Genomic DNA, 13,466 nt, shown 5'->3' with positions numbered 1-13,466 from the left:
CAGTCATGCAATTAAAATTCTGGCTCTGGGCAACCAGGGTGTATTTAACAAGGGTTGCAGAGTCCTGGGGTCATGTGGTCACCCTCTCTGACCTTCCCAGATGTAAAATCAAGGGGGGGGGGGAAAGCCAGATTTGCTTAGTGACTACATAATTCACTTAACAACTGCAGTGATTCACTTAATAACCATGTCCCCCCCAAAAAGGTGGTAAAATCAGGTTGTAAAATCAAGTCACTTAATCATCTTGTTTGGCAAGAGGGATTCTGGTCTGTTCCTAGGAACTAAATTTAAATTCGAAAAATTCTCTGTAGTTTATAATAGTTCCGATGGTTTACTGACTGTTCAGTGTCTTTCCACTACCCACGAGACATTTTTACAGGCGGAGGCAGCTGCAAATCTTGCAGAGGTTAAACTGCAGGATCCGTTTATTTTGGGATAATGTCTCATTAGTGGGGGAAAGCACATGTTATTGCCCTCACCGTTATATCAGATTTCTGAACACACACAGAGGTGTGCAAATGGACTTACCCAAACCATGATCTTCATGAATTGTTATGTCATATACTGAGGGTGAGGGTGTGCAATGGCTCAGTGGTTAAAACATGCCGAGCTTGACAGCTGGAAAGCTGACAGCCCAGGTTCAAGACCCAAGTGCCACGGAACAGGGTAAGCTCCTGCTACTTGTCTCAGCTCCTTGCCCAACCAGCAGTTCGAAAACATGCAAATGCAAGTAGATAACTAGGTAGCATTTTGCTGGGAAGCGTTCTGTGTTTCGTCATATAGTCTTGCTGGCCACATGACCACAAAAACTGTCTTCTGGCAACACCAGCTGCCTTGGCTATGAAACAGAGATGAGCACCACCCTCTAGATTCAGATACAATTGGACAAGGGAAACCTTTGCCTTTATATTGAGTGTGTGTAGTATATATCTTTAAGTCCAATTTACATTAATCACAAAGGCTGATCTTAAAAGGAGCTTTGACATTTGGAGGATCCTAAGTTACCATCCTTGTTGTAGTTAAGCTACGTATAGCTCTCTTCCCCATCTTGACTTGCAGGATGTTATTCCCAAGCGTTTAAATCATTCTTTTTCGACTCTTTCACCCTGGAGGATCCCTTGAAATAATTTTTCAAGGACTTAGGGAAACCTGGATAAAAATAATGAAACTTACACAAAATTTCAAAGACTGGACACTTCTAACCTACATCCTACATGTTCTCCAACATTTATAAAAGCAAAGTTTTTACGGCAGGTTGCCATAAAAATTGCCATCAGTGAGAACACTACTGCTACACAAAGTTAAAAAAATAACACATGTTGTGTGTTTTCCCCAGTCACTTCTTTTGTGGGACCGTTGAGGAAGGCTGGTCCAGGCACACAGAAATGGAAACAAATGTCTCCTTGAAAACTTTTAACTGATTTTCATAACCCCTAAATAGGCGCTTAGAATCTAAACAGCACCACTCTGTGCCGAGTTCCTGAATAACACCTATACTGAATGATATGTAGAAAGTAACATTATTTTGAAAAATGATTTATTGGTAAGTGTAAATATATGTCCCATTTTTAAGTTGACAATATAGGCAACAGTTTGTTATTCTTCCTAATTGTCAGCTTACCTATTTCCCATATCTAAGAAAAGAATATAACATGCTAAATATGCAGTGCGAGTTTGCTAATGATGCTAAACATTAAACAGTAGTTAAGCTTCCCACCACCCATTCCCATTCTCTTGCAATAGGTACACAATTATTTTTAACTGTCAGCACATATCCCTATTAAATACAATAAAGGTGAGGATAACTTTTAAATTTTCAAGGTAGATGCCATCCGATGGACAGCATTGTGCATGGTTTCTGTGGGTGACAAGCTATAGCTTATTTCTTCAGCTTTCATCTTAATGTGGGTAAGATGACAGAGAAGATTCCATATTTTTCAAAAAAAAAAGAGGCCTTTTAATCGTGGCAGCAGTTCTCTGGTGTGCAAATCTAAGATGGGAGCTATCCCCGAAGCTCATTTTCAGTGGAACTGCATGAATCATGCTTTCCAGAAATGTATGACTCATCTTGTTCTTCACTAACCTTGGATGCACCTTTAAAACAGAGTTTGTTTTTGTTTCTGAGGAGTTGATGGAAGTGGATGGTAATTGAACATTTGTTTTAATTTTCTGCAGAGACAATTCCTCCTCCTCTGTCTTGACTGGAGAATACAAGTTGCTTAGACACAGAGGTAGCTTTTTCTGGTTTTTCCTGGAGAAGACCAAAGCTGCGTGGCATTTCCTCAGTAGGCAAAATCTGGCTGATGGTTGGTTTCAGAGCCACTGTGCCATCAGATTTGTGGATACTAGAAAAGCTCAGGCAACCATCTTCCAGAATTTCCCCTGCAACAGGAGAAGTGAGTTGTGGGTTTCTGGTGGACTTTGTTGTCCCAGCAGCAGGCTGTGGAAAATCTGTTGGAGCTTCTGGCTTTTGAGAAATGTTGTGATCAGTGGAATCTGCAGGCTTGTTAGTGACGCGTTCATGATTCTCATCCTCCTTGCATCCCTCTCCATGTAACAAAGACACATCATTTGAAGATCCGCTGAAGTTTTCTACTTCTAATTTCTCCAACATTGGATTCTTAGTATGAGGCTCTTGGTTGACTGAAGGGTGATTAAGAAATTCCTGAGCATCGTCTCTGCTTCTTAAATTCAGTGGGATGGTCATTGAAAGAGTGCTGGCTGTGCTCAGAGTATCTTCTTCTTGTACTCTAGTAAACATACATACATATATTTGAAAAACAAGCTATGTAGAACATTTAATAGCAATAGCACTTAGACTCATATGCCGCTTCACAGTGTTTTACAGCCACCTCTAAGTGGTTTACAGAGTCAGCCTGTTGCCCCCAACAATCTGTGTCCTTGTTTTACTGACCTTGGAAGGAGGGATGGCCGAGTGAACTTTGAGCTGATGAGAATCAAACTGCCCAAACTGCTGGCAGTTGGCAGTTAGCAGAATTAGCCTGCAATACTGCATTCTAACCACTGCACCAACACAGCTCTTTAAGCTGATATTGCTTTATGTGCATATGTATGGAGAAGACTACAAACACATCTGCTTGTATCATATGGAAGAATAAAAGCCTTACAAGCCATTTCTCCTCTCACTGAATCTAATAAACCTGTTTCAAAGCTGTAGAAGCCATCCAGTTAGTAATTACCGCTTATGGACATGGACGCCATCATCTTTATGAAGGGGTGCGTGTTCATCGCCAGAAGCCCCAGTTCTGTGATGCTGGCCAGTTGTGGAAGCTTCAGGAAATTGAAGCATACTCTGATGGGAATCTGAGAACAAAAATGATACAAAAATACAAAGTTGACGTTCTTAGAGTCTGTTGCCTCCTGATATATCCTAAATCATCCATCACTCCTACCTGCTTCAGGACTGCTCATAGTTGGGGATAAATCTTGCTTGTGTTCAGTAAGTTGTTCCTCTACTTTTGGCAAGCAAACCTGCAAAGATAGGAAGTAAGAGTTGCACTCTGTAACAGCAAACAATTTTCAACACAAGAGTAACTTTGAAGAAAGACTGCCAAGGAAGGATCTGATAACAGTTTTCAGGTTCCCCAAAGGAAAGTGACACATAAGCAGCCACAACCTGTGCTATGGCCTAAGAGTCCAAGATGCGGAATAGTGCTCTTAAGTACTTGGAAAGAAGATTGCAGTCAAACATTTAAAAAAATCTTCTGAAGAATCAGAACAGTTCGAGAGTGAACTAATTACAGAGGGCTTATGGCGTTCCCTCCAATGCGTCTATTCAAGCAGAGGCTAAGAAAGTCATCTATTGTAACATTTCTATGAGTCTTAGCCACCATGCTATGATTGATATTCTTGGAATGGTGATAGCACACTGGGGGGAAAGGTGCAAAACCTCTTATCTTTCAGCCCATACTGGGAAATCAGCTCTGCAGGAAGACCAGAACTACACATTTATTGGCTACAGTAATAGAATTCTCCAAGTCTGATTGTGTTGCACCTCCTCCCTTACACTTCAGTAAACGAGGGCAGCATTTGTTTAATGCCTTTCCAAACGTTTAAAAAAAGTCCCACTTGCCTAAGTAGTGGTTCTTGCACATTTCCACACACACAAAAACATCTTCTTATCTTTGTACACTACGTCATAAATTCGTCAAGAGAGCCAGATGTTTTTATTCCTGCAATTTTCTTTCATTTGGTAGTGTTCACAAGGAGATGGTCACATGGAGGCAAAATTGAGGTAGATCAATTGAGTCTAAGAAGACATCCAGAATTCTAATTGGGGGTCAATAGGTCTGTTCCAAGTGTAACTGTTTTGATCTTCTCTGCTATATGTGACTTAGAGAAGCAAGCAAGACCGTACCTTTCTAGATCTGGTTGCTGGTTTTGACAAAACTTGCCGATGAATCTTGACCAGTCTTTTCTTAAATTTCTGCTTTGGCAAGACAGCATCACCTAAAAGGATTTAGGCTACTGTCATAAAAATGCTTTGGATGTTCTTCCCCACTGCAAGACATAAAACACCTATTTTGGCCTTTGCAATCCTTGAAGACCCAATAGATCTAAAGGTTTCGCCCAAACCATAGGTGGAGGGAGCTTTCAGCACTACTAATAAGGTGCTAGAAGGCATATAATGTACAAAGATTGCCCATTTCTGATGCAAATGTGTCATCTAGGCTTTCTAGGTCTGACAGATGAGAATTTAAGCCACTACGTGCTCTTCCATTATTGCATAAGTTCATCTGCTAAAATGGCAGCCAGAATAAGTGGAACAAATGTTTGACATAGAGTAGACATGAGCAGGACCAGATTCCTAGCTGATCTTGGAGGACTGATTCTCACAGAGGTAGAAAACATGTCATTTTGAAACCTCATCCCTTCTCTTCCGTTTCCTTTTAATTGAGTATGGTAGCCTCCTTCCCCATCGAGTCAAATGCAAGCTAAATATTAAGTACAGTATCAAAAACACTACCTTGTTTTTGCAAGTTTGAGGCTGTGATCTTTTCCGCAGACTTCTTGTTGATTTTAAAGAAGAATCTGGAAAATAAAAAAACCCAAACAGTTGAGCCAAGCATTAAAAAAAAATCTTAGTGAGATGTTCAACACGTACAGGTATTAACTCTGTTCATAGAAGCATGTCAAAATTAAGATGACTACAAAAGGACACCAACAGGAAAGAGAAGATTATGCTTCTTTTTATGAAAGAGATTTTAAACCAAAGGGCCACAGTGTGGAATTTACTGTTTACCTCTGTAGAAAAATTGGCCAAAATTCCTGCAGGTTGGTGGTTTGAGATGGGAAGGGCCTCTAAGATGTCCGAGGTAGCACATTCATGCTCATTCATGTTTCTGATCACCTAACATATCCAAAGGATAATACAATACTGCATTTGACAGGAACAGGTGTAGCAAGATTGTGCATTGGCTCCATGAGCTGAATAGAAAATGCTATTGAAATTATCCTAGCAACAGGATATAGAAGACTGTTGAGTTCCTGCATTAATCTGGTTTATGTAAGCTAGTGGCGTAAATCTAATTGCTTACATAATCTCAAGTCTAGTTCATTATTACCCAACTTTTGCACTCTACTGTCTCTTTCAACTACAGCCAGCATGGCCTGTGTTTGAAGATGATGTTGTCCCTTGTCTGTGGAATGCTGGTCTCCAGTGTTTAAAAAGGTCTCTGTGATTTCAGAGGGGATTATTATAGTTATCCGTTTAGCGATGGGACTTATTCAAGCTATAATTGTGGCAGCAGCTCAATCAATAGGAATAGGTGGTGATGAATGCTGCTAAACAGATTTAACAAGAGCCATGTCTTAGGAAGAGAATCGTGTAACCATAGCATTGCTCTGGATTAACTTTGCAGCTAGGACTGAGATTATTTAGGCCTATGCAGCTTACCTGCTAGAAGCCTGGATAGGAGAGGAAGGCTGAGACGGCAAGGATGCAGGCTGCTGGCTTTCTCCTGGCTGTGCTGAAGAACAGCTAGTATCTTGCAGTTGTCTCTGAAGAGCAGCCACTGTGGAGCAGAGAGAAGATTCCTAATTAGCTGTGTCTTTAAAAAAAGGTAGGGACGCGGTGGCTCAGTGGGTTGAGACGCTGAGCTTGTCGATCAGAAGGTCGGCAGTTTGGTGGGTCGAATCCCGAGTGCCGCGTAACAGAGTGAGTGCCTGTTACTCGTCCCAGCTTCTGCCAACCTAGCAGTTCGAAAGCACATAAAAATGCAAGGAGAAAAATAGGGACCACTACAGTGGGAAGGTAATAGCGTTTCTTGCACCTTTGGCGTCTAGTCATGCCGGCCACATGACCACGGAGACGTCCTCGGACAAGCGCTGGCTCTTCGGCTTTGAAACGGAGATGAGCACCGGCCCCTAGAGTCGGAAAAGACTAGCACACATGTGCGGGGGAACCTTTACCTTTACCTTTACTTTAAAAAAAGGTATATCACCTCCCTTTGAAATAGACATTTTAACATTTTCACATTTAAAACCATTCTTACCTCGCCGACTTGGCCTTCATATCAAAGTGACTTGATTTGCAGCATAGGTTTTTACTACTAGTAATAGTTTTACTTTCTGAATTCTTTGGGGAGATTAACCTCCAGTTTCTCCTACCTGTGTGCTCTAATTCCACCACGGTCCTCTCTGCCACAAAGGCTCTGCCTTCTAGTTCCTGCTTTTCCATCAACAGGCACTCCAGGTAGACTCTCACCCTCTCCGAAAGTCTTAACTCTGTACATTCAGACAGCTCCATCCAAAGGAAGCACAAAACAGGAGTCAAACCTAGGCTTTCTTCCCATGGACACACAATCAAAGACAGTGAGTCTCTTACAACAACAACCCAAATACAGTAAGTGTTGGAGCATCAGAGACATATACAGGAGATGCATTTTCTGTATTAGAAGGTGCTTTGTCCACATAGACCTACATATAGTGTTACTTTGGTACTCAACTGCTTTGAAACATATTGAATTTGGTACTCGACGTATTTTTGATGTGAAAATTTTGTCCCGGTACTCATTGTTTGTTTTAATACTCAATGCACAAGCTAAAACTTATTGGTGTTGGTTGCCATGTGACTCACTACATTATTCCTTATGGGAAAAATTTGTCTGGGACTCATAATTTTTTGTACTCGTCACACCTCCCAAAACCAATGAATGATGAGTACCAAGATACCACTGTACAATCTTAGATTTATATCCAAGCATCTTATGCCACGAAAGCAAACATGCAGCATCCCAATCTTGTGTTATCAATAAAAATCCCCAATCCAAACAGCCAGCTCTACCTCGGGTAACACAAGCTGATCTATTTCATCCAGCAGGCAAACCAACGTGCGGTTGTCCTTCCTGGCATGATCCAACTCACGCTCAAGTTCTAAACAAAGAAGGGATATTGGGTCAGCATCATACACGCCTGGTATCATTGGAACAGGGACATTCACCCCCGGAATGCCCTTCAAATTAAAAATAAAAATGGGACTTAACCTGCAGCGTCTCTAAATTGATTAACTTCCTCCCTCCCTGATAACCCAATACATTTGCCAATTAAGTAATTAATTTGCTGTTTAGAATTGTAGGTGGTCCAAGAGTCGCTTGGTGGAGTTGGTTGGCTAAAGACATTGAATAAATAAATATGTGGCTGACTTGTGCAGTATGCAGGGCCCTTCCCAATCTGTTTGCATGATGCTATTTTATTCAATATTTCTCCCTCCCAGAACATTGTGATATATATTTTTTTGGTAATTGTGACTTTTCATACACTACCACATATACTTATTCCAGTCTAGTGCCATTACAATTTCTGTGTTTATGTGTTGTCTTCAAAATATTTTCTCCAACCTCCAACCTTACCTTTTACTGAATTAGAAAGGGGGAAGAAATTTTTGTTGGACCTCCATTTATTCTTTATTATTGGTGGGGGAAATAAAAAAAATTGCTACTCATTCTTCCCATATTTGCGGCCTTAAAGCCAAGAATGTTTTTCTTCAAAATAGCAATGTTCAGGACATTTGGACTGCAACCTTAAGCAAACTTATTATTGAATATCACTGAATAAGCAAGCAGTAGAACTTATTTGAGCCAATAGAAATGAACTGAAAGTCATCTCCCTTATAACAAGGTCTGCGCGTTTGCCCAAAGAACTTCACAGAATAGATAATTTCCCTATTAATAACATGTAATATTTATATCATATCAGATATACGGTGTAAAGCACAATAGGTGGAATACTCAAAAACTAGCTGGGACTGAAACCTTTGCCTCTTAAACTTGCTGAGGTTAAAAAGCACTGCTCTAGAAGATGCTGTAAGCTCTAGTGAAGAGGTCCCCAACCTTTTGGGCACCAGGGACCAGTTCCGTGGAGAGAGGTTTTTCCATGGACCTGAGGGGCATGGTTTTGTGTCCTGCCTGCATCCCACAGATGGGGCTTTGCGGACCAGTTGCTGGCATGCCGCGGCCCAGTACTGGTCCACGGACCAGGGGTTGGGGACCCCTGCTCTAGTGGATAAATGACCGTAGTCTAGTTCCATCAAGTTTCAGCAGTCAGACCAAATCATTTTACCTCTGATACGCCTTTGATACGATGCTTCGGTATCTTCAGTGGCCATGTCCTTGGCCAAGTTTTCTCTTCGGGATGGAGAAACTTGGACTTGCTAGAAAGGAGGTTTTTATTTTATTTTATTTAAATTATCCATCTTATGTTTTCCACTTATAAGAGGTCACAGTCACCATTTCCATGAGAGAACCTTTAACTACAAACTAGTGAAACACTTGTTGAAATGCCTTTTAACTGAATGAAAAGATGCAGTCTAGGGCAACCATTTTTGAACCAGAGCCACCTCAAATGAGCTAATTCACAGAATGCTTCCTAAAGCCAGGCCTCCTGAAGGAATAACGTTTGGGGAGGTTGTAGCCATTTTAGTGCCATTGGCAGTTGCTGCACTGCTGTGCTGTTGGGATCATGTTTTCATTTTCAACCTTCCTTGACAGTTTCCCAGGCACTCTTGAAATCCCTCACTGCCTCCCCCATTCAAAAAAAAGAAAAAAAAAGAAAAGCCATTTACCTGCCTGCTGGAAAAGAAAGGGAAGGGAAGAGTTCTGATGCTCCCTGCCAAATTCCCACAAGGAAACGCAATGGGGAAACAATTAGGAAGTCTTTCCTGCTCCCCTTTCTTTTTGCTTCACCCTTGGTCATACCGTTTTTCTCTGTTTAGGTAAGAAAATATACCTGAAACAATGACTTAACAGGGCACATGCTGTCTAGTAATCTAGTACTCTTTATCACTTTTGGTAAGGTCTGGCATCCCTGCTGAATAGTATCTCCTGCCATGGTGGTTAACCCTACATTTCCTGGAAATCAATATCTTTTGGGTGCATGCCTAAAAGGGCCAGAAAGTTATAAGCTAGTGCATTTTTGTCTTGCAATTTCTCATCAGCTAATTGTCTAATTGTATTTGCTGCTGGGCAACTAGCCATGGGTATAGTTTGATAGTGATTTCCAACTAACTGCTTTCCTACCTCGGCTTCCTCTTGCTCTAGGGTCTAGAACAGGGGTGTCAAACTCAATTTCATTGAGGGCCGCATCAGCATTGCCGTTGCCCTGAAGGGGCCGGGTGGGTGTGGTCAGGGTGGGCGTGGCCTACTGGGTGGGCGTGGCTAGAGTGCGTATGACCTACTGGGTGGGCGTGGCCAGCTCTACATCGTTGGCATCAAGGGTGCCTATGGGGGCCTGGGCAGGAGTGGGACAGATCTGAGGGTCTCTGGCAGAAGGAGGGTCTCTGGGCCAGGGCCAAGGCAGTGGGGGCCATTCCCTCACTGTTTCCAGGATGGCTTTGCGGGCCGCATGAAACCACTTCATGGGCCGGATCCGGCCCCCGGGCCTTGTGTTTGACATGTCTGGTCTAGAATTTCCTAGCTAGTTGCTTGGAATTTAGAAAATTTTCATTTCACTACCCAACATCAGCTCAGAGAAAGTTTGTGTTGCTATCCATCCAATAAATGAGAAACCATTTTATAGCGATCCTTTTCTAAAACACCAGTAGTCAGTGGTTCTGAAACACCGCTTTTCAATAATTATTACAGTTAACAAACTATTTTCTCCTGAACACATCCCCCTTGCACTCACAACTACTGAACCACGGTGACAAGGTCCATCTGTTGTTTTTCATATTTTCATACCTTTCTGTTCCTTGCCAGGTATGATTCTGACCATTTTTAAAGCAGAGTTTCAACAGACTCAACGCATCCTGTGTCATGCATCCAGTCTTAATTGTTTCTGGCCATCACAGGTGGGCAAAGAAGATGTCATCCACAGGTCAATAAAATCATTAAGTAGTTTTTCAAGTTCTCCAAGACTCATCAGAATAAAAGCTAGACAATGAGGATGTGGAAAAGAACCTGGTTTTTGGTATAACAATTGCCAAATACTGAGTTGTTTCGTTTCCCCAGGGTGTAATTCAATACTGCAATGAGTAATTCACACAACCTACAATATTTACAGGTTTCAAATGGCAGACTTCAACAAGCAGCTTCACTTTTGATCTCCATATCCTGCTTTATGTCACACCTGATGGAGATCTTTGGTCATCTCAAAGCCTTACTTAGTATTTATGGCATTTTTGGTTATGCCAAAGCGCATAGATTAAGAATACAATTCAAGTTTACCTGGACATCATTTCCTGGAGCAATGCAGCCATTATCATTTGTATGGAATTCTTCCTGCTGCTGTGGTGGCTCCAGAACACCCGCTGAGGAGAATAAAATTCTTGGAAAACAGAGTACATTTCCTACTTTCTAAGCATATGTAATGCCCCTAATGTTTTTCTAATAGTGTTTCATTGAATATAGTACAACACAAGGTGTTAACGTCTTTGAAATTCACTGAGTATCTGCAAGGAGGTTAAAGGTTTCCAAGGCAAACACAAGCCAAGTTTTGGTGCAGGCAGACGAAGTCCTGAGTAAAACATTCTCCTAGCCTTGAGGTTTGTGTATAAAAACTAATTATCAAAAGTTTAAAGCCCATAAACTCTTAAGAATGAATTATAGCTCAATGGGAGAGGAGGGGAAAAACACCCACCCGCTTTGCATACAAAAGGTCTCCATTTAAATTCAGTCCCTGGCATCTGTGGTTAGAATTAAGAAATGAAAGCCTCATGTTTGAGGAAGATCCTAAAACTCCATCACCAGTCTTGAATAGAGAAGAGCATGCTGTGGGAACAGTTTTACCTGGAAATCCTAAAAGTGCTTCTCCCCCCCCCCCCCAAAAAAAGCAACTGGACTTCATTTTTTTTCTTCTTTGAAAAAGTTTTGCCTCTTATCCAAGAAGCTTCTTCAGTTCCGACCGGTGGGGAATGGAAGGATTTAATGGATGAGAAGTGAAATATTTTGAAAGAAAAAAAAACTTAAGAAAATCCAGTTGCCTTTTGGACAAAAAAGCACCTTTGGGGACAACCATGAATGTCCAGAGAGTTTCATCTGGAAGCTTCCTATTCTCCTAACACTCTGTGGAGCTTAAAGCAGGAGCAGATTTACCTTTTACTACTTGAAATATCCCATTCAATCCTTTAAATCATTATTTCCTCAACCCAGCCAAAACAGTAATAGCTGAAACCGCAGTTCACTTAAGAGGGTTCTAACCTATGGCTAAATTTCACCACAAAACATTCCCTTCTCCTCCAGCAACAGCCTCTTGATATAAAAAAAAATCTTCCTCAAGAACGAATGTTCTGTTGCTGATGATCCACATTTATCCATCACTGCCCCAACAAACCTTTAGCTTTCAAACAACAGAGGGCTTCTCTTATTCCAGCTCGCCGGCCGTTCCTCTGATTAGGCATAATTGAGCTTTGCAAAAAATCTCCCACGCCCGAACTTTTCTATCCTTCCTTTTTATCTTTATTTGCTGTTCTCTCATTGGGGAAACCAATCAGGGAACGTGTGTTGCTTACTAATTGGTTTGAGGTCTCAGCTGACCACCCATTGTTTTCTAAGGTAGCCAACGTTGGAATGAGCCCCTGCAGCTAGGCTTCTAAAAAGCCTGCCTTGCAGCCGTTAGCAGAAGATCCGGGTTTGGCTTTAAAGTGGCCTACCACTTTTTTTTTCCCTGCCTAAAATAAGTCTATTGTGGGGTTATGTGTTTTCCCAAGCCCTCCTTATGGGAGAATGGTAGAGGTGGGATTCAGCCGGTTTGCACCACTTTGGCAGAACTGGTAGTTAATTTTTTTGTTGCCCAGGCCCAGAATGGACATAGAGAACCGGTTGTTTCCCTATTTGAATCCCACCACCGGAGAATGACCTGTTTTGACTAGGGCAGGGGTAGGCAACCTTGGCTCTTTTATGACTCGTGGACTTTAACTCCCAGAATTCCTGAGCCAGCATAGCTGGCTCAGGAATTCTGGGAGTTGAAGTCCACGAGTCATAAAAGAGCCAAGGTTGCCTACCCTTGGACTAGGGTTTTTCATGCTTTGCATGGAACAAGCAATGCTTTAATGGAATTGAAACTTCCTACAATGAATTTTTACAATGTAATTGTAAAAAGATATTGTCCCAAAGGCTGAGAAGCGAAATCTTGGATGAGAGAGCAAAAACATTTTCAAAGGAAAAACCGACAAGGAAGTCCAGTTGTCTTTTGGAAAAGGAACTTTGGGACAACCATGATCTGGATGACTTGAGAATCTCCAGAGATGTAAAAAGATATTGTGACAGCCCTGTGTGACTTATGTTTCTGGTCCTATCTGTGAACAAATAAATAATAGCCATTTAAATAAATAAATTTATAAATAAAGAAATAAATAATAGCCGCCGCTACTATGGTAGCAATTCTTCAGGTTATCGAAGAGCTGTGCGTTCAGTTCTTCAACCTCCATAACTACTTGACCATCAGTCTCAAACTGAAGTCCACAAGTCTTAAAAGTTGCCAAGGTTGGAGACTCTTGGTCTATGCGTTTCAAATTCCATTTATCTGACATCTACTACACAATTGGGGTTAAAAAGTTGTTGTTGTTAGTTGCGAAGTCGTGTCCGACCCATCGCGACCCTATGGACAACGTTCCTCCAGGCCTTCCTGTCCTCTACCATCTTCTGGAGTCCATTTAAGCTCACGCCTACTGCTTCAGTGACTCCATCCAGCCACCTCATTCTCTGTCGTCCCCTTCTTCTCTTGCCCTCAACCTTTCCCAGCATTAGGCTCTTCTCCAGTGAGTCCTTCCTTCTCATTAGGTTGTAGCGCAGAGTCTTAAGTTACTTCTGGAAATTATCCAAGGCTGAACTGAGAAAAGGAGCAGAAGTCTTCTGCTACAGTTCCAAGCCACCTGGCGTCTTTGCTGAGCTGCTGACATAGGAGTCTGTAAACTAGGTTAAACAACTTGGTGGCCTCTGGATAACACAAAGACTCCCGTAGGGCCCACCAGATTCTTTGTCTCTCCCGACTTAATTTTTTAGAAGACTCTT

General features: G+C 41.8%; 1 protein-coding gene across 1 annotated transcript; it reads right to left on the bottom strand.

Annotated features, from left to right (window-relative positions):
- Nucleotides 1-1,530: 1,530 nt before the first annotated feature.
- On the bottom strand, nucleotides 1,531-8,800 carry LOC310643672 (uncharacterized protein). The gene is made up of 9 exons (XM_083368160.1): nucleotides 8,581-8,800; nucleotides 7,307-7,395; nucleotides 6,631-6,763; nucleotides 5,918-6,035; nucleotides 4,988-5,052; nucleotides 4,379-4,470; nucleotides 3,414-3,492; nucleotides 3,201-3,324; nucleotides 1,531-2,750 (listed from the first exon to the last, which is right to left on the bottom strand). Exons 1-9 carry the CDS (start codon nucleotides 8,624-8,626, stop codon nucleotides 2,162-2,164), a joined length of 1,335 nt encoding a protein of 444 aa, XP_083224286.1. The 5' UTR covers nucleotides 8,627-8,800; the 3' UTR covers nucleotides 1,531-2,161.
- Nucleotides 8,801-13,466: the final 4,666 nt, after the last annotated feature.

The sequence above is a fragment of the Vipera ursinii genome, assembly GCF_947247035.1.
Source record: "Vipera ursinii genome assembly, chromosome: 8".
Classification (NCBI taxonomy): Eukaryota; Metazoa; Chordata; class Lepidosauria; order Squamata; family Viperidae; genus Vipera; species Vipera ursinii.
The sequence above is the reverse complement of the archived record's forward strand: the minus strand, read 5'-3'. Positions and strand labels throughout refer to the sequence as shown.

What these genes read in the sequence shown, in the direction of transcription:
- LOC310643672 (XM_083368160.1), bottom strand. Translation starts at nt 8,626, where the DNA reads ATGGCCACTGAAGATACCGAAGCATCGTATCAAAGGCGTATCAGAG. An exon ending in CAGCAACCAGATCTAGAAAG is followed by an intron (nt 3,493 to 4,378) that starts GTACGGTCTTGC and finishes CTATCTTTGCAG; the next exon opens with GTTTGCTTGCCAAAAGTAGA. An exon ending in TATGAGCAGTCCTGAAGCAG is followed by an intron (nt 3,325 to 3,413) that starts GTAGGAGTGATG and finishes TTTTGTTCTCAG; the next exon opens with ATTCCCATCAGAGTATGCTT.